Source organism: Eptatretus burgeri, chromosome 10 (assembly GCF_056783735.1).
Source record: "Eptatretus burgeri isolate ZD-2024b chromosome 10, Ebu_testis_v1, whole genome shotgun sequence".
Lineage (NCBI taxonomy): Eukaryota > Metazoa > Chordata > Myxini > Myxiniformes > Myxinidae > Eptatretus > Eptatretus burgeri.
The window spans coordinates 24,103,878-24,123,445 of NC_140970.1; the positions used below are offsets into that span (position 1 = coordinate 24,103,878).

At 46.2% G+C, this 19,568-nt stretch overlaps 1 protein-coding gene across 1 annotated transcript in view; it reads right to left on the reverse strand.

The window, feature by feature from the left end:
* The window catches only part of LOC147018093 (E3 ubiquitin-protein ligase Hakai-like), a 59,336-nt gene extending 40,270 nt beyond the window's left edge, over window positions 1–19,066 (reverse strand). The window contains 1 exon segment of the mRNA XM_085897448.1: window positions 19,015–19,066. Within this exon segment, the coding sequence (XP_085753574.1) occupies window positions 19,015–19,027 (13 nt within the window). The 5' untranslated portion in view covers window positions 19,028–19,066.
* Window positions 19,067–19,568: the final 502 nt, after the last annotated feature.

Below are 19,568 nucleotides of genomic sequence, written 5' to 3' on the forward strand. Positions count from 1 at the left end.
TACATATATATATATACACACACACACACACACATATACACACACACACACACACATATACACACACACACACACACACACACACACATATATACACACACACACACACACACACACACACACACACACACACACACACACACACACACACACACACACACACACACAATTTGAAGTTATTTGTTTGTCTGCATGCACTAATCTCTTGAATGGTGAAAGATAGGAGGAAACCTCTGAAACAAAAAATGTCAGGACAGGCCCCGGGAAGGTTATATGGTTGGTGGCGAGGCCCCTCGGCTGGGGGGATGGGAGGGGGTGTTTCCCCCTCACCAACACCCTTCGGCTCTGACTACCATGGCCCAAGAGGGAACTAATACTGGGCTCGCGTCAGACCTACTGTATGTACAAATTAAATTCATTCAAAAAGAACCCGGGCAAGGCCGGGTGCATGTGTGTGTATATATATATATATATATATATATATATATATATATATATATATATATATATATATATATATATATATATATATATATATATATATATATATATATATATATATATATATATATATATATATATATATATATATATATATATATATATATATATATATATATATGAAATGCATAGGCAGCCTTCCCCATGTGTGTCTAAAACCGCTTTCCCTTGAAACCTTTTTGATGTTTTATCCCACTGTAATTTGTCATGTTTGTTCTTTATAAAGAGTAACCAGGTCGCTGGTGCACGTCTTGGCCGGAAACGCTGCCACAACCACACCGACCACCAGCACCAACAAGGTCAGAGGTCACGGCAGGATACGCCTCCCACGAACTGGGCTTGTGGGTGAATAACAGCCATCTAGTGGCGGTATAAGCTGAAGGGGTGCTGAGACAATAAAAGGGGGTCCACTGAGCCACGGGAGAAAAGAAATGCTCCTGGAACCAACAGGGAAAGCTGCACACATTTTCCATCAGCATGGGATGCACCCTACCAGCAGCACTCTCTCCTTCCACCGAAGCCCCCACCTTACACATGACAAGCCACATCCAGAACCTGACTTCCCATCATGCCGGCTCATGCTTGCAAGCAGGAATCGTTTTCCCGGCATGGCCTTATTTCACCTGAGGTCTCCCTGTGTTCCGACGGACGTAGCACCAATATTTCTATCTTGACCAATTTTTCTTGGAATGTCTGAGGTCTTAAAGTTATAGATATGGCGCAACCGCATGTATGAAGCTTGAGGTGCGTACATGGTTTTTATGGACAAATAGTTATTGCTTCTTTGTATTCCCACCATTTTTGGTAAAAAAACACTTTCATAAATTCCAGCGTGTGCCCCAGTTTCGAATAGGTACACCGTGTCGTTAGAGGAGACTAAAAGGGTTGGTGCCAGGAAGGGCATCCTGCCATAAAACATTGCCTCAAAAAGGGAACCGCGATGAGGACAATTATATATGGGCAGGATACAGCCCGAAGTACCCCGTGGGGGTCCTCACCCCATCTTGTCAAAAATCAAGGTGGGGTACCTGATCGAAGCAAGGGAGGAAATTACTTCATTCATGATGACCAAATGTCTGATGCCCCACGTGGAGATATGTTTCTGAGGTTTGGGACATGGAATATAGGGACAATGACAGGGAGATCAGGAGAAGTGGTGGAAGTATTGCTCAGAAGAAGAGTGGACATATGTTGTGTTCAAGAGATGAGATCGAAGGGATGTGGTGCAAGAATGGTGAAGGGTAGGCAGGGACAGAAGTACAAGTTTGTGTGGCAAGGGTGCTCAGAAGGTGTGTTTGGTGTTGGGGTCCTGTTTTTTGAGGAATTTATAGACAGTGGTGAGTGTGACTGGAGTGAGTGAAAGGTTGATGATGGTGAGAATGGCGATTGGAAAACTCTTAGTGAATGTCATCTCGGGATATGCCCCGCAGGTCGGTCGGAGCAAAGAAGAGGACGACAAGTTCTGGTGTGTGATAGAGAAGTTGATGGAAAACGTGAAAGATGAGGAAGTTGTTGTGGTCAGAGGAGACTTGAATGGACATGTGGGAAGGAGTACAGATGGTTTTGAGGGAGTCCATGGGGGTTACAGATATGGTGTGAGGAATAGAGAAGGTGAAAGGATTTTGGAGTTTGCTGATGGAGCTGGTTTGTTGAATCATAATACTCAATTCTAGAAAGCAGATAATAAGCTCGTTACATACAAGTCAGGTGGGTCGACGACAATTGTTGACTACCTGATGGTGCATAGGCGAGATAAGGGGAACCTCCAGGACACACAGGTGATGCCAGGGGAGGAGGCCGTTTCACAGCAGCACTTGGTTGTCCGCGACATAAAGATGAAAGGTGCGAGGAGAGCTCGGCTGGTAAAGTACCAACCGAGGATGGTGTGGAGGTTGAAAGAGATGACAGTGAAGGAGGCATTAAGAGAGAGGTTGAGTGTGGTTGAGCTTGAAAGTGGTTGGATGCCAATGAAAGACAGTCTGTTGGGAGTCGTTGGTGAGGTATGTGTATGGTCAAAAGGATCACCGAGGCACTCGGAAACATGGTGGTGGGATGAAGAAGTTGGAAAGAGGATTGACGAGAAGAGGAAGAAGTTCAAAGAGTGGCAGAAGATGAATGGGGTGGTGGCAGAAGAGGCAGTGTATGAAAGTTAAAAGGCAGCCAAGAAGGCTGCAAAGAAAGAGGTAGCAAAGGCAAAGGAGGCACATAGGAAAATGCTCAGAGAAAGTTTGGATTCAGAAGAGGGTCAAAGAGCGGTATTTAGGATTGCAAAGCAGACAGCGAAAGAGAGGTGCAATGTGATGGGGGTGAGTTGCTTGAAGGATGAAGTGGGGCAAATCGTTGTGGACCCAAATGAAATTCAAGGAAGATGGAAGAGATACACTACATGGCTAAAAGTATGTGGGCACCTGCTCGTCCAACATCTCATTCCAAAATCATGGGCATAAATATGGAGTAGGTCCCCCTCCCACCTAACTTTGCTGCAATAACAGCCTCCACTCTTTTGGAAAGGATTTCCACGAGATATTGGAACATTGCTGCAGGGATTTTTTTCCATTCAGCCACAAGAGCATGTGAGGTCGGGCACTGATGTTGGGCGATTCGGTCTGGCTCGCAGACGGCGTTCCAATTCATCCCAAAGGTGCTCGATGGGGTTGAGGTGAGGGTTCTGCAGGCCAGTCAAGTTCTTCCACACCGATCTCGACAAACCATTCCTGTATGGACCTCGCTTTGTGCACAGGGGCAGTCATGCTGAAACAGGAAAGGGCCTTCCCTAAACTGTTGCCACAAAGTTAAAAGCACAGAATCGTCTAGAATGTCATTGCATGCTGTTGTGTTAAGATTTATTTTCACTGGAACGGAGTCGTCGAGGCCGAACCATCAAAAACAGCCCCCGACCATTATTCCTCCTCCACCAAATTTTAGAGTTGGCACTATGCATTTGGGCAGGCAGTGTTCTCCTGGCATCTGCAAAACCCAGATTCTTCCGTCGGACTGCCAGATGGTGAAGCGTGATTCATCACTCCAGAGATCGCGTTTCCACTGCTCCAGTCCAATGGCAGTGAGCCTTACACCACTCTAGCCGACGCTTGGCATTGCGCATGGTGATCTTAGGCTTGTGTGTGGCTAATCAGCTATGGAAACCCATTTCATGAAGCTCTCGACGAATAGTGTTTGTGCTGACGTTGCTTCCAGAGGCAGTTTGGAACTCAGTCGCGAGTATTGCAACCGCCGACAGACGATTTTTCCGTGTTACACACTTCAGCACTCGGCGGTCTCGTTGTGTGAGCATGTGGGGCCTACAACTTCGCGGATGAGTTGTTGTTGCTCCTAGACATTTCCACTTCACAATAACCGCATTTACAGTTGACCGGGGCAACTCTTACAGGTCAGAAATTTGATGAACTGACTTGTTTGAAAGGTGGCATCCGATGACGGTGCAACATTGAAAGTTACTGAACTCTTCAGTATGGCCCATTCTATTGCCAATGCTTATCTATGGAGATTGCATTGCTGTGTGGTTAATTTTATACACCTATCAGCAATGAGCATGGCTGAAATTGCTGAATCCACGAATTAGAAGGGGGTGGCTGCATACTTTTGGCTATGTCGTGTTTATGGAAAGGCTGTTGGATGTAGAGAACGAATGGGACGGCAACATAGAGAGGAACCCAATTTTAGAGCCGGCAGAGAAGATAACTGCAAAGGAAGTTGAAGAAGCGATAAGAGCAATGAAGAGTAGAAAAGCGGAAGAGCTGACGGGAGTTGTGGGAGGTATGTTGAAGGCAGCACGAAGTTGGGGTGTGAAGAGAATGACAAGAGATTTGTAATCAGGTGGTGAAAGAAGGCCGCATTACAGTGGATTGAGAACTAAGTACCCTTGTCCCTTTGTACAAGGGGAAAGGTGACCCTCTGGACTGTGACTCGTATAGAGTGATAAAGTTACTGGAGCATGGAATGAAGGTATTGGAAAGGGTGTTGGAAAAGAGGATAAGGAAGAAAATGAAGAATGACGAAATGCAGTTTGGATTTATGCCAAGAAGAGGAACGACAGATGCGATTTTTATTGTAAGACAGTTGCAGAAGAAGTGCATGGAGAAGAGGAAGAAGTTGTTTCTTGGGTTTGTTGATTTGGAGCAAGCATTCGGTAGGGCTCCACGTGAAGTAGTGACATTGGCATTGAGGACGTTAGGAGTGGAGGAATGGTTGATCAGAGTAGTGATAGCAATTTACAAGAGTACGTGCACAGCTGTGAGGACGAAGGATGTGGTGAGTGGTGAGTTTCGCACTCGTCGCACCACTCAACAGAACAGTGGTGAGTTTGACGGTAAGGTGGGAGTGCATCAGGAGATCAATACCAAGTCCACTACTATTTGTAGTTGTGATGAAGAAATGATGAAGTTGTAGTTGTGATGAAGAAATGATGAAGAAGAAGATGGGAAACGACTGGGTCTCCTCTTTCCTATTGCTCAAATTAGAGTAGTAGTCGTCTACTTTGTTGTTGGAAGCCCCTTTCTTCTTTTAAAATGTATAATCTCAACTGCCCCAATGTTGTCGCAATCTTTTACTATATATATATATATATATATAGATATATATATATATAGATATATATATATATATATATATATATATATATATATATATATATATTTTGTTACGGATCCGGGTGTGGGGGGGGGGGGGTTCGGACGAGTGCGTCAAGCACTGTCCGTAACCAGTTTGGGTTTCCGCACTCTACTCTCGACAGCCAAATGTTACAGATTCGGCACCACCCTAACCACGGCAGTCTCCGGGGTTATAACGCCGGCTGGTTCGGCACAATTCTCGGGTTACGCGTCTCGAACCACGATACCAAAATACACCTGTGGCTTGCCAGCTGGGGAAATAGACCCCGGTTACAGACTGGTTTTTTCAGAGACCGAGCAGAGTCTACCAGTCTAACCATTTTCGTTTTTATATCCAAATTGAGCGGATCGTTCCTCGGCGCTGCACAAATTAATTCAAAGCGGCAACTTCATACGAATCAGCCAGATTTATTGGGGACATCGGGAACACGACACAAGCAAAGCATTCACGAGAATGTTATAATTAATCTATAACCCGTTCTTAACTAGGGAGCTAGGATTATGGGTTTCAAAGGGAACTCGAACGAGATAAACCTTAAACGACATGCAAACAAGACACGGACAGCATGCAGACAAGTTAAACCTTCAACGACATGCAAACAAGACACGGACAGCATGAAGACAATGCAGACGGAGTACTTGGTGATGTTTCATGGACGAGAGGAAAGTGTCAACGGCACAAATGTGGCTCGTGACAAGCCGATGTCCACGGATTCGAGCGCCCAAGCTCAAACATGCCGCGTGGCAAATGGCGCTCGTCCATGTGTCGCAGCCCTCACGCACGCAGCCTCAGTGCGTTCAGATCCCGCGAGGTCGACGGCACAAGACCGTCAGATCGATGGTGGGTTTCAGTTGGTTTCACACAAGGTCCAGTATACAAGTCCAGGCCTGGCCTGTTCACCAGACAAGGCCAAATCGGCGTGATGGGCTCCGCAGGCGGATCGACAAACGTGTCGAGCCGTGAGGTGAGTAAGAACAGAGGCTCCGTGGTTAGACGCAGGTTGAACCTGTCGATCACCTCCTCATAAAGTCGATCGCCGACTCACACAGCAGCCAGTTCCTCTCGACGCAGATTGCAGCCTCCCACCAGTCGTTTCTATACAGCAGAAATCCAGATTCGACCCTTAGGTTCAGTTCCTCCTACTGCCGATCGTGCCACACTTCGGCGCTCTCGTCGCAGATCCACCTTGCCTTTCCTTCGCTCGCTCGCCTCGAAACCCACTGGCTCCTCCCTTCAGTTTCACTTCCTTCTTGAGGCCACTCCCTCTCTCAGCGCTGGGCGGGGACTATTGTCCAGGGAGAGGAAGGAAGGAAGAACAAGAACCTCTCGGTCCACCACCAATGTACGAACAATAAACAACCTCTTACACCTCCCAACACACATGTAGCATCCATTTACCAAACAACCTGGCTAAACATGCATTTAATGGGGCATCTGGGCCAATCCTATATTTAATAACGCACTAAGGACCATTTCCGCAACACTACCCCCACCTTTCTCCCGAGGCTCTCCCGAGCCTCCATCTGGGGCAGCCCACGGCAATGGCCCTGTCTAACGTAAAGCACAGATCTCCCATTTACTCTAACCCACAACATGGGAAGCACTAAACTCCAAAAACCAAAGTGTCACAGTAAGATTGGCATGTCTCGATCCGAGTGTGTCGGGTCACCAATCGAACAAACAAATTCACACTCTATGCAAACTACTTAACATTCTAATTATGGATTTGAATGGGAGGGCATTCAATTTTACTTTAAACACCAATATTTGCATAGGAGCAGAACATTCAAAGGTTCAAAGTTCTTTCACGTGTTCGTTCCTTCATGCCCCCTCACGGCAGTATTGTCCATTCACCCCTGAGGGTTTCCTCACTTCGTGGCCTTATTGGCCTCTCACCAGGTGAGTTCATTCGGCCCAGTAGCCTAATCTCACAAAGAGTTCTTCGGCCCACAGAGCCCACAAAATGGCATGAATCTTCGGCCGCAATGGCCCTCAAAAGCACTTTGGCCTCAACAGCCCACATGGCCTACTCACAAGCAGCAGCAGGCAACAAGCCCTGCATTGGACAGCAAGTGACACAGCAATGGTGGCACGGTGATATCGATGGTAAGCAAATGCAGTTTGGAGGTGTTCTTGAGGACGCAAGGGGGTGTGATGACCTCAGACCAGGTGAGATGGAGTGTACCCTTAACCTTCCTTGCCTGACTTGTTTTGGCAGGACTTGTTTTGGCTAGGTTCTTTTTTTTTTTTTTCCTTTATTTCTCTTTTTTTTTTTTTATTAGCAGACAGGAGGTGTGTTTCTTACTCAAAGTTATCTTCATGGTTGTGTGCTCATGACATACTGGTGCCCTCTCTGGCACTTGGAGAGGGTGACCGAGCCTGACCCTTGTTAACAAATTTTCCAATCAACATTACTCGTACCAGGTGTCACACATGAATGGTGCGGAAGAGAGTCCATCGAACCTAACCATTTACTTTTAGCTCTAGACAATGCAACAAACCCTGCTATGGCGAGAATAATCCGAATGACCCATTTTTCCTGACCTGGGACACTGTTCCATTCTATTAAACCTGGGCAAGGCCCTTATTTGTCTTTTTCCATTTGGTGGTGCCAGGCATAACTTGCTGGCTGGGGGGTGTGACTACTACTAGGCCTCTTTGCCTGCTTCCAATCGGGGGTGGAGGACACCCAACGACCTCGGGTTCACCTGAGCGTGCTCCTGGCGCTCCTAACCAAGGGGTGGCTCTCTCTAGCCCCCATACTGTGCCCTCCCAGCACCCACACTGTGCTCTCACAGCACCCATACTGTGCTCTCATAGCACCTACACTGTGCTCTCCTGGCACTAAAACCTACCGTGCTCTCCTGGCACTGAACCCTACCGTGCTCTCCTGGAACTGAACCCTACCATGCTCTCCTGGCACCTCCGACAGCCTTCACCTGTCAGGAACCCTCAAAGCCCTGGTGCCCTATTTCCCGACTCACCAACTTCCAATACCAATGACACTACCAGCCAGTATCCCCATACCTTGGCCTGCACCTACCCCTAGCAGTCTGCCTGCACAATGGAACAGCAGCCAGAATCCATGTCAAATCCTCCAAGTCCCCCTAACCTACACTAACTTGGTTAGGAGACTTCTACCGACAGGGTACGTTGTTCGCACTCACTCTCCTCATTTGCACAATCATGCCATTCACCCCAAACGCTTGAGTCATTCATTCCAATGCCGCATACCCAGTCCACAACACCATCCCACACCTTTCACTTTTACGTGAAAACAAAAACACACCAATCCTTCGGATCCCACTTGGTCATCAAATTTAACTGATACACTTTTTCATCAAACCCCAACCAATTTGTCACTACATCCGTCGTCCGGTGGCCTCCTCCATACTGCCCTAATCGTTTATTTCCAGCAATTTAAACGAAACATCAAAATCTCTTCACCAGCCCCATGGAACCTTTGCACGGCTCCAACCAGGCATTTGTCTTTCCTCAAACAAGCCACTCTTTGTCATCCACTTGTTTCAGGTGCGTTTAACGCTCTGCCTGTAATGTCTCCACCACTCTTTTTTCAATAATCACCCAAATCCACTCGTGCCACTCTTGTCCTTTCTGTCAGTCTCAATTTGCAATCACTCTCGATATAATTTTCAATCAAAATTTCTTACATCCCAATATGGCCTGCTTCTTGGGCTCATTGGAAGGGGAGTGAGGGAACAAATCCCTCATTTCCCATTACATGACCCCGCTGCCTTTCCGCCACGGCTCAAAGGGGTCACGTCTCAATTGGGGTTGTGGTCCAGCCCCCTCATTTTCTCCAGGGTTCGCGGAAGTCAGGTCAACCCCAATCGGGGGAGCGGCCTCCCCCTCTTCTCCAGCGTTCCCGAAAATCAAGTAAACCCCAATCGAAGAAGCGGCCTTCCCCTCTTCTCCATAACTCCCTGAAGACAGATAAACCCCACTCAGCTAGCCAAACCCCTCGTGTCCTCAGAGAGGTTTGAAGACCAAGTGACACGCCAGTGCCGCTTGCTACTCATCTGCGCTCTACCCCAAAGTTCCTATTAGGCTGAAAGAGAAATTAAAATCCAATTTCTAAAGCCTACTCCTGGATGCAGCACCTCCAACTCTGCAAGAACCCATGCGGAGCTGTCCATTATGGTTTCCGTCCCCTGGCTCAAGTTCTGTCCTGGTGGCATTTCTATTTCCCCTTGCACCTCGAACCTATTTCCTACGTCACCACTCATCTCACGCTCAGGACTCCCACACACAGCAGGCTGCACACATTCCAAGGTTAGGAGTTCACATTCCACACCTTCAACCTTGCTGGCACACTGACCAACCGCCTCGCACTCCAGGGCTACATTCCCGAACACCACGTGAGTACCCACACACGTTTCGGCAGCACATACCGGTGCTGTAGTCTGGAGTGTGGGCTCACAGCATTCATTCACAGGCACTCCACACACACCTTCAGGGGACATGCATACGTGAACCCCATCGGACAGAGTCTCTTCATTAACATAAAATTCAATTTCTACCTTAAGCTCATCGTCCGCACCATGTATGCATGTGCCAACGTACCTGCTTCGTTCCAGTCACCTCTGTCGGGTCGCTTCTCTCTAGCAGGTTCCTCATCATCGATTCGCCACACTCCTCTGGGGCTGTCAGCTCCACATGCTGGACCTGCTCAAAATGTATTTCATTCGTCAACAACCCCGTATGCTCCCTCAATGTCTCCTTCACCAGGGTTTGCTCTAATTGTGGTGTCATCTGACGAGTGATGTCAATCAAGTCCCGCACCACTAACATTACTCCCTGTGGTGACATCACACATCCCATATTATTGTGCTGTTCTACTTCCTGACTCCATTTTCCTTTCCATTTGAGTCGTTCTTCCTCTCTGAGCCTTTTTAGTTGTTGTTATCTTTCCGGAGTTTTTCCATCTTCGTGTACTCCAACTTTGCTCTCTCCTTTAGTTGGTCAATTTCAAATTTGTTTTCTTTTTGTTTTCTATCCCACCGTCTCTCATGTTCTTCATTCTCCAATCTCATTGTTTCTTTCAATTAGTTGACTTCCTTTTGCCGTTTCATTCGTCGGTCTTTCACTATCTCCGCGTACTTCAACCTTGCATTCTCCTTTAGTTGTTCTTGTTGGCTGCTCTTGGAGCACCCTTATTCTGGACATTTCCATCTGTCTGTCTGCAAAACTATGTCCAAGCCTAGGGGCTAAACCACTCAACCGATTCCAATGAAATTTGGTAGGTAGGACCAATATTTCTGGGAATCATGTGCTTTCGAATATGGGACCCCGGGCCCTAGCAACGGCATAGTAACGGCACTTTAAAGTGGTCAAACAAAAAAAATCGAAAAAAAATCCAAAATAAATCGAAAAATCGAAGCTTATAGTTCTGTGTGCAATCTATCCAGCTCCCTACATGCCAATTTGCAGCCCTAACAAAAAATATTTGTAGGAGGAGATAGGTTTTGGGCGAGTACATGTCGAACATTTCAGAAACGGTTAATTGCGAATATCTCCAAGAGAAAGAGACTGATTTTGATGAAACTTGGGTGAAATGTGTACAATGTGGCTAGCATGTCCACAAAAATGAATGGTTGCTATGCACACCTCCGTTGCCTAGCAACAGCTAAAATACTTTATCGTACATCGTACACTTATTGTGGACTGTACAAAAAAATCAATTCCTCTGAAACTGGACCTCCGAGGGACCTGTTTTTTTTGTGCCTAAGGAGAATGTCTTACAGCATCATATAAAAAAATAAAATCTTCAGCAAATAGATAAATGGAATTACCAGGGCTGCCATTTGTTCGAGTCTCTGGAAACATGCCTGAAATTTCACAAGGCGGGTTTCTGGGCGCAAACTAAGAGGGCTGTGATAATCATATTTATTGTGCTAAATTGATTGATAGCATGTACATGAATATCGGCGAGTCTCGTCGGCCAGCTTTCCATCTCGAGCGAACTTACCAAACAACCTGGCTAAACATGCATTTAATGGGGGATCTGGGCGAATCCTATATTTTATAACACACTAAGGGCCATTTCCGCAACAATATATATATATATATATATATATATATATATATATATATATATATATATATATATATATATATATATATATATATATTGTTACGGCTGTGGAAATTCGCATTACACCATAAAGGGCCCTCAGGTGAGATATCTCGATAGGTACATGTGTAGTTAGCCCAAACCCGTTGTATGGAGGGAATTTATGTGATCCATTCGGGCTGCGATCCTCCAGCAAGTCATTTTTCTTTCTCAATCTTTTATTTCAAACAAACAAAAACCGCCAACGATGCTGGTGGGCTTTTCCCACCATGCTTCCCCGCGCTTGGTGTGAGGGAAGGGGGGAAGGGCAGCTCACCGCCGATTGGTGGATGGACAGCGTGAGGCGTCCGGGGTGAGGGAACGCCCCTTTTCGAGAACCCTCTCAAAGGAGGGTGGAGCCGAAAACGGGGAGGAGCGAAGGGCGAAGCCCCGTGCTATAAAAGACGGACATAGGCGAGGCGCGTTCTCTCCCTCTTCCTGCTCTCCCTCTTCCTCCACTCGCTTCCTCTTCCTCTTCCGCTATGCTCGTCTGCGTGTGGTTGTTGGTTGGTTGGTTATTCCCTTGTCCCAGTGGGGTGGCTTGAGGTCTCGCTCTCTCCCCGACTCGTGGAACTCGCCTCCGTCTGAAGTCGTTGTTGGGTCATCGCCGAGCTGTGTCGTCGTGGTCGAGGGTCTCTGCGTCGGTGTGGAGCTCGTGGAACTCGCGGAGCCCGAGGAGCTCGTTGAAGTCGAGCTGTGTCGTCGTCGAGTCTGGTCGAGTCGGCAGTGGAGGACAGCGAAGGAGATGGAGCGCGGAGTAGAGGTCGTGGGAGGAGGACTCGACGGCCGCACCAAGGGAAGTCCTTTCTTTTCTTTGGGTTTGTGTAAATGACTGTGGGTGGTGCCTGTCCTTAAAGTAGTATTGTTTTAAGTGTTGCCGTGTGTACGCGTATTTGGTTTTAACTCTTCCTTTGCTTTGAATGTGCATTTTTCTTTGGCTGTATATACGTGCTTTCCGTGTGTCGCGTGAATAAAATGCTTGCTTGTTGAACTGTTCCCGCTCTGCTTCGTCTCCTTCCTTTTTATTGACTATCCATCCTGCATCACGAAAGGGGTTCGAAGTGGGTTCAACATCCCGGAAATTAATCGGAACCGTCAAGGCCGACGATAACACCGCTCGGTTATCACTGTAGCACGGAACGGACCGCTTAAGCGGTTCGTGTCCGGAGTCGGCCTGTGGCATGGTACGATCGCCCGGTCGACCATACACGCAGGCACTTAGCTAGATCGAATTTGGCGAGCAACCCTATCCTGCGCGGGTGGGCAATTGGCACGATCGTGGTGCGGTTAAACCCCCACCCGTGACTAGCTCCCGGCGTTGTTCCAAGAGGGTCACGACTGAATTGTCCGTTCCGGTGGGCGAGGCGGCCGCCATTCGAACGCCGGCGGGCGCGAATTCACAACAATATATATATATATATATATATATATATATATACATACACATACACACATATATATATATATACACATATATATACATATATATATATATATATATATATATATATATATATATATATATATATATATACATACACATACACACATATATATATATATACACATATATATACATATATACACACACACATTGAGGGTGAGTCAAAAGTTGCGGCCGATTTCTGTTTTTTCGGCTGTCAGATTCTTTCTGGGAAGTCATGTTGTTAATAATAGTCTTGCAGATTATTAATTTGTCATTTATTTATTTTTGATTTTGGTGGTCAGATGAGGCACGATTTAAGCTTAATGGCACAATTAACAGACAATTGATATATTACGAAAATTACTCAACTCCAGCAATGATAAACTTTGTTTTTGGTCATATTTTCGAAATGGTAGTGAATTCAACGTCGGTGCAGTCATTTCTTCGAGTAAATCGACCCCATAGAGTTCGAAAATGGACTCCATTTCCACCTCGGACATCCAGAAGTACCCGAAATCGTACCTGACCATACCCTAATTTAACCAACTCATGAAACTAAAAGTCGTCATATGGAGCGACCTCTAAATCACCTCCGATCAACTTAAATTTTTTTATGCGTGTTATTGAATCATAGTGGAATAATTTAAGGCTTGTGGAGACATCTGATTTTTAATTTTTTTTTTTGCTGCTTTTGGACCACCCTAGTGTATGTATATATATATATATATATATATATATATATATATATATATAGATATATATATATATATATATATATATATATATATATATATATATATATATATATATATATATATATATATATATATATATATATATATATACATATACATCTTCTTCCTCTTTCGGCTTGCTCCCGTTAGGGGTCGCCACAGCGGATCAACAGTCTCCATTTCACTCTATCCTCCACATCTTCCATTGACACTCCAACCACCCGCATGTCCGCCCTCACGGTATCCATGAACCTCTTCTTTGGCCTTCCTCTTCTCCTCCTGCCTGGCGGCTCCATCTTCAACATCCTTCTCCCGATATACTCCGCTTCCCTCCTGTGCACATGTCCAAACCATCTCAATCTCGCCTCTCTCACTTTGTCTCCAAACCGTCCTACCTGCGCTGTCCCTCGAATATACTCATTTCTTATCCTATCCATCCTCGTCACTCCCAACGAGAATCGCAGCATCTTTAAGTCTGCCACCTCCAGCTCCGCTTCCTGTCTTTTTGTTAGTGCCACCGCCTCCAAACCATACAACATAGCTGGTCTCACTACCGTCTTATATACTTTCCCCTTCACTCCTGCAGCTACCCTTGTCACAAATCACTCCTGCAACTCTTCTCCACCCACTCCATCCTGCTTGCACTCTCTTTTTCACTTCTCTCCCACACTCTCCATTACTTTGGACAGTCGATCCCAAGTATTTAAACCAATCCACCTTCCCCACCTCAACTCCTTGCAACCGCACCATACCACCACCCTCCCTCTCATTTACACACATGTACTCCGTCTTACTCCGACTGACGATCATTACCCTTCTCTCCAGTGCGTACCTCCACCTCTCGAGGCTTGCCTCAGCCTGCTCCCTACAGATCATGATGTCATCCGCGAACATCATAGTCCATGGGGACTCCAGTCTGATCTCGTCCGTCAACCTGTCCATCACCATTGCAAACAGGAAAGGGCTCAGAGTCGATCCTTGGTGCAATCCCACTTTAACCTTAAACCGGTCCGTCATTCCTACCGCACACCTCACCGCTGTCACACTGTCCTCATACATATCCTGCACGATCCTCACATACTTCTCCACCACTCCCGACTTCCTCATACAATGCCACAACTCCTCTCTTGGCACCCTATCATAAGCTTTCTCTAAATCCACAAACACACAATGTATCTCCTTCTGGCCTTCCTTATTACTTCTCCATCAACATTCTCAAAGCAAACATTGCATCAGTGGTGCTCTTTCCTGGCATAAACCCATATTGCTGCTCACAGATCATCACCTCTCCTCTCAACCTAGCTTCCACTACTCTTTCCCACAACTTCATGGTGTGGCTTAACAACTTTATCCCTCTATAATTTCCACAGCTCTGCACATCACCCTTATTCTCTAAAATCGGAACCAGTACACTTAATCTCCACTCCTCCGGCATCCTCTCACTTTCCAAGACTTTATTAAACAATCTGCTTAACAACCCCACTGCCATCTCTCCTCAGCACTTCCATGCCTCCACTCGTATACCATCTGGGCCAACCGCCTTTCCACTTTTCATCTTCTTCATAGCAGTCCTCACTTCATCCTTACTGATCCACCCCACTTCCAGATTCACTATCTCCACCTCTTCCAACCTTCTCTCTCTCATTTTCTTCATTCATCAGCTCCTCAAAGTACTCCATCCACCTTCTCAACACACTCTCCTCGCTCGTCAGCACATTCCCATTTGCGTCCTTTATCACCCTAACCTGCAGAACATCCTTCCCAACTCGGTCCCTCTGTCTTGCCAATCGGTATAAATCCTTTTCCCCTTCTTTTGTATCCAACTTCTCATACAGCTCGTCATATGCCTTTTCCTTGGCTTTTGCCACCTCTCTTTTTGCCTTTCGCCGCCACTCCTTGTACTCCTGCCTACTTTCTTCATCTCTCTGACTATCCCACTTCTTTTTCACCAACCCCTTCTTCCTTATACTTTCCTGTACTTCCTCATTCCACCACAAAGTCTCCTTATCTTCCTTCCTCTGTCCAGATGTCACACCAAGTACCTTCCTAGCTATCTCCCTCAAAACTTCTGCTGTCGTTGCCCAATCATCCCACCCATCTTTACCACCATCCAACGCCTGTCTCACCTCCTCCCTAAATTTCACGCAACAGTCTTCCTCCTTCAGCTTCCACCATCTGGTCCTTGGTTCAGCCCTCACTCTCTTCCTCAACCTCACCCCTAAAGTCATCCGACAAACCACCAAATCGATGCTGTCGAGCTACACTCTCCCCTGCCACCACCTTACAATCACTAATCTCTTTCAGGTTGCATCTCCTGCTTAAGATGTAATCCACCTGTGTGCACTTTCCTCCACTCTTGTATGTCACCCTGTGTTCCTCCTTCTTCTTGAAATACGTATTTACCACTGCCATTTCCATTCTTTTTGCAAACTCTACCACCATTTGCCTTTCCACATTTCTCTTGTTGAGACCGTACCTACCCATCACCTCCTCATCCTCTTTATTCCCTTCCCCAACATGCCCATTGAAATCTGCTCCAATCACCACTCTTTCATCCTTGGATACACTCTCCACCACTTCATCTAACTCACTCCAGAAATCTTCTTTATACTCCATCTCACACCCCAGATGTGGGGCATATGCACTGATGACATTCATCATCACCCCTTCAATTTCCAACTTCACACTCATCACTCGGTCAGACACTCTCCTCACCTCCAATACCTTCTTGACATAGTCTTCCTTGAGGATTACCCCGACACAATTTCTCCTCCCATCCACACCATGGTAGAACAGTTTGAAACCACCTCCAATGCTCCTAACCTTACTCCCCATCCACTTGGTCTCTTGTACACACAGTATGTCCACCTTTCTTCTCTCCATCATATCAGCCAACTCTCGCCCTTTGCCAGTCATCGTCCCAACATTCAGAGTTCCAACTCTCACCTCCACACTTCTACCCTTCCCCCTCTCCCACTGCCTCCGGACTCGCCTTCCCCGTCTCCTTCTCCTCCTTCGCCCAGCAGTAGCACAATTTCCACTGGTACCCTGCTGACCACCGGTACCGGTGGCGGTCGTTGGTAACCCGGGCCTCGACCGATCCGGTATGGAAATTCGTTTTGTTGTCCGCATAATGATTTGGCATAGGATTTTACGCCGGATGCCCTTCCTAACGCAACCCTGGTCGCCTCTTACGGCACCTAGTATATATTATATATATATATATATACATATATATATACATATATACACATATATACACATATATACACATATATATATATATATACATACATACAGTCATGCGCCGCATAATGACGTTTCGGGCAACGACTAATCGCATATACGACGGTGGTCCCATAACTGCATATACGACGGATCTACCAGCTTCATTATAATGGAGCTGAAAAATTCCTATCGCTGAGTGATGTAGCCGACGTAGCGCTGCCAGTCGTATAAAAATAGCACGTAAAATTATGTACAGTATATTACACTTCATAATGATAATAAACGACGACAGTGTGGCCCCGTTATAATGCGATCGTTGAGGTTCATAAAATGTCATCGTGAAAAAGCAGGGTCATGCTAAATCGGGATTCAAGGAAATCGGCTTTCAAACTGAACCAATGTTTGCACGTTTTCCTTTGAATTGAAGAATTCCACGAATAAATCGTTGTTACAGTCGAAATTAAAACACAAATATATTTTTAGTGAAGCTTTTTATGTTGTCAAAACAATCGCACTGTTCCGAAAATATATATCACAATTGACAGACGCTCGTTTATTTATTTATAAATTATAACATCGATGCAATGATTACGTGTTTATAAAATCCAAACGCTATTTATTTACCTTTCTCTAATCGATGCGAGAGGAGATTGTAAGCTGCCGCTAACAACACACATGGTTGTCATGAACAGCACAAAGGTAAAACCAACATGTCTTCCGTCGATCTTGGATGAGTGTTACAATTGCCGACAGTATTCAGTACAGTAACATGCTGTACAGGTTTGTAGCCGAGGAGCAATAGGCTATACCATATAGCCAAGGTGTCTAGGTTTGTGTAAGTACGATGTTCGAAAACGAAAAAAAAAAAATGTTCGCACAATGACGACGTCGGTTAACGGCGCATTTCTCAGAACGTAACCCCATTGTTAAGTGGCGCACGACTGTATATGCACATACAGGGTGAGTCAGAAGTAGCACCCGATTTCTGTCAGTTGATTGTTTGTTTGCCATTTGTATTACAGTGTACAAGAAGGTAGAAATAAATGAATGACATGTTTATGTAACCATTTATTCAAGAAAAAAATTATTGCAGAACTGTACCAAGCTGTTTTACTTGCAATTTTCAAAGTGCCCTCCCTCGTGATTGATGCACAATTGCAGCCGAGCAGGCACAGAGCGGCACACACGTCTGCAGAGTTTGATATCAATTTCCTCAAACTTTGCAGTGATTTGAGCCTTCAATTCCCGAATGGTACGAGGCTTTTCACGATAAACAAGATCTTTCATGAGCACCCAGAGAAAGAAATCTGGAGGTGTAAAGTCTGGGGAACTAACGTGCAGGCCACTCGATCGGACCGCGGGGGCCGATACACTTTCTGGGAAAGTTTTCATCAAGCCACTGACGAACACAACGTCCATAATGAGGTGGAGCTCCATCATGCTGGAAATAACAGTCCTGATCTTGTCTGTTAATTGTGCCAAACACCCCTCCACCTCTCCCCATCCCCAACCACCCCCCCATCCCTAACCACCCCTCCACCTCTCTCCATCCCCACCCACCCCTTCAACTCTCTCCATCCCCACCCACCCCTCCACCTCTCTCCATCCCCGCCCACCCGTCCACCCCACCCACATACACACGTCCTGTTCAGTCTCCCTCCCACTTCAAACCTGCCCTCAATCCATCCCTACCACCTCCATGAATTCCACTTCACCTCCCTCGCTCCCTTCCACTCAAGACAGGGCAAGGTCGTCAAGGACGCGCTTCATATCATTTCATGCAGGATCACATGTCAAAAGTTGTTAAAGCACATCAATATTCCCAAGTTGCTGAGAACTCCACTGCCTCGTAAAACCTGAACACAACACATACACCTTGGGGGAGAGGGGGGGGTTGGGGTAAATAATCAAATCAAACACTCTGATAATGTCCAAGCACAATCCCACAACAATGGCATACAAAAAAAATAAAATAAAATAAAATAAAATCCACCCCAGGGAATGTCAAATGACTGATTCACAATCGCTACGAAGTGGCACAAATGACCAACTACTGCAGCACGACCGTGCAAAGGTAAACCACAAGGACTCATGTTCACAATGATCTCAACGCCACACAACAAGCAGCATCAGGTCCACAAAACAAAAACAACTCCGCTTGGACCTCTGCTCAAGAAAGACTAGGCCGCAGGCCTGGAATAATGCACAGTTCGGAGATAAACAGGCCACGTATCTCCACAGTAACCGACGCGATCTCTCCGTGCGTGCACACAACCATGAGTAAATATAAACCGCCGCCGTTTGCCTCAGACACCAAGCTTTGTCCGACACGCGACGCCAATCAACCAACGGTATGTACGTACCGCTGCGCTCCATGGTGCGCAAGGCACGACGGGATCGCTCTCCCTCTGATTCATTCTCCGATGAATCACTCTTCTTTCAATCCCCCCTTGCGTTTGCGATGGAAATAATGACGGGAGCGGTCGCGGAGCCCGAGAACACAAAATTTGCCGATTGACGATAAAATGAGAAAGGTCGGACTTTTTCACGATGCATGTGAGGGGAAAATAAAAGGGGCGGGGAAAAAAAAAACGTTGGAACGATTCTCTTGAACTCGTGATTGGTCGAAAAGGATCACGTGCGTCCTCGTATTTTGACTGAGGAACGCTGGAGTGGATGACGTCAAGTATTGAGGGCCAGTCCGAGGTTTGAATGTTTTCAGACATTTTGTGACGTATTCGGCCTGGGATGACGAGCTGTTGTGTCCTGTAGTTGGGTGATTCAATTGACCTGAGCTCGGTAATAGTAAGAGTGCAAACTTGCTAATGACTTATCCAAACTCAAAGTGGCCGGATCATCATCGATACCAGTAAATGTCAATGTGGTGTGTGTGCGTGTGTGTGTGCGTGTTTGTGTG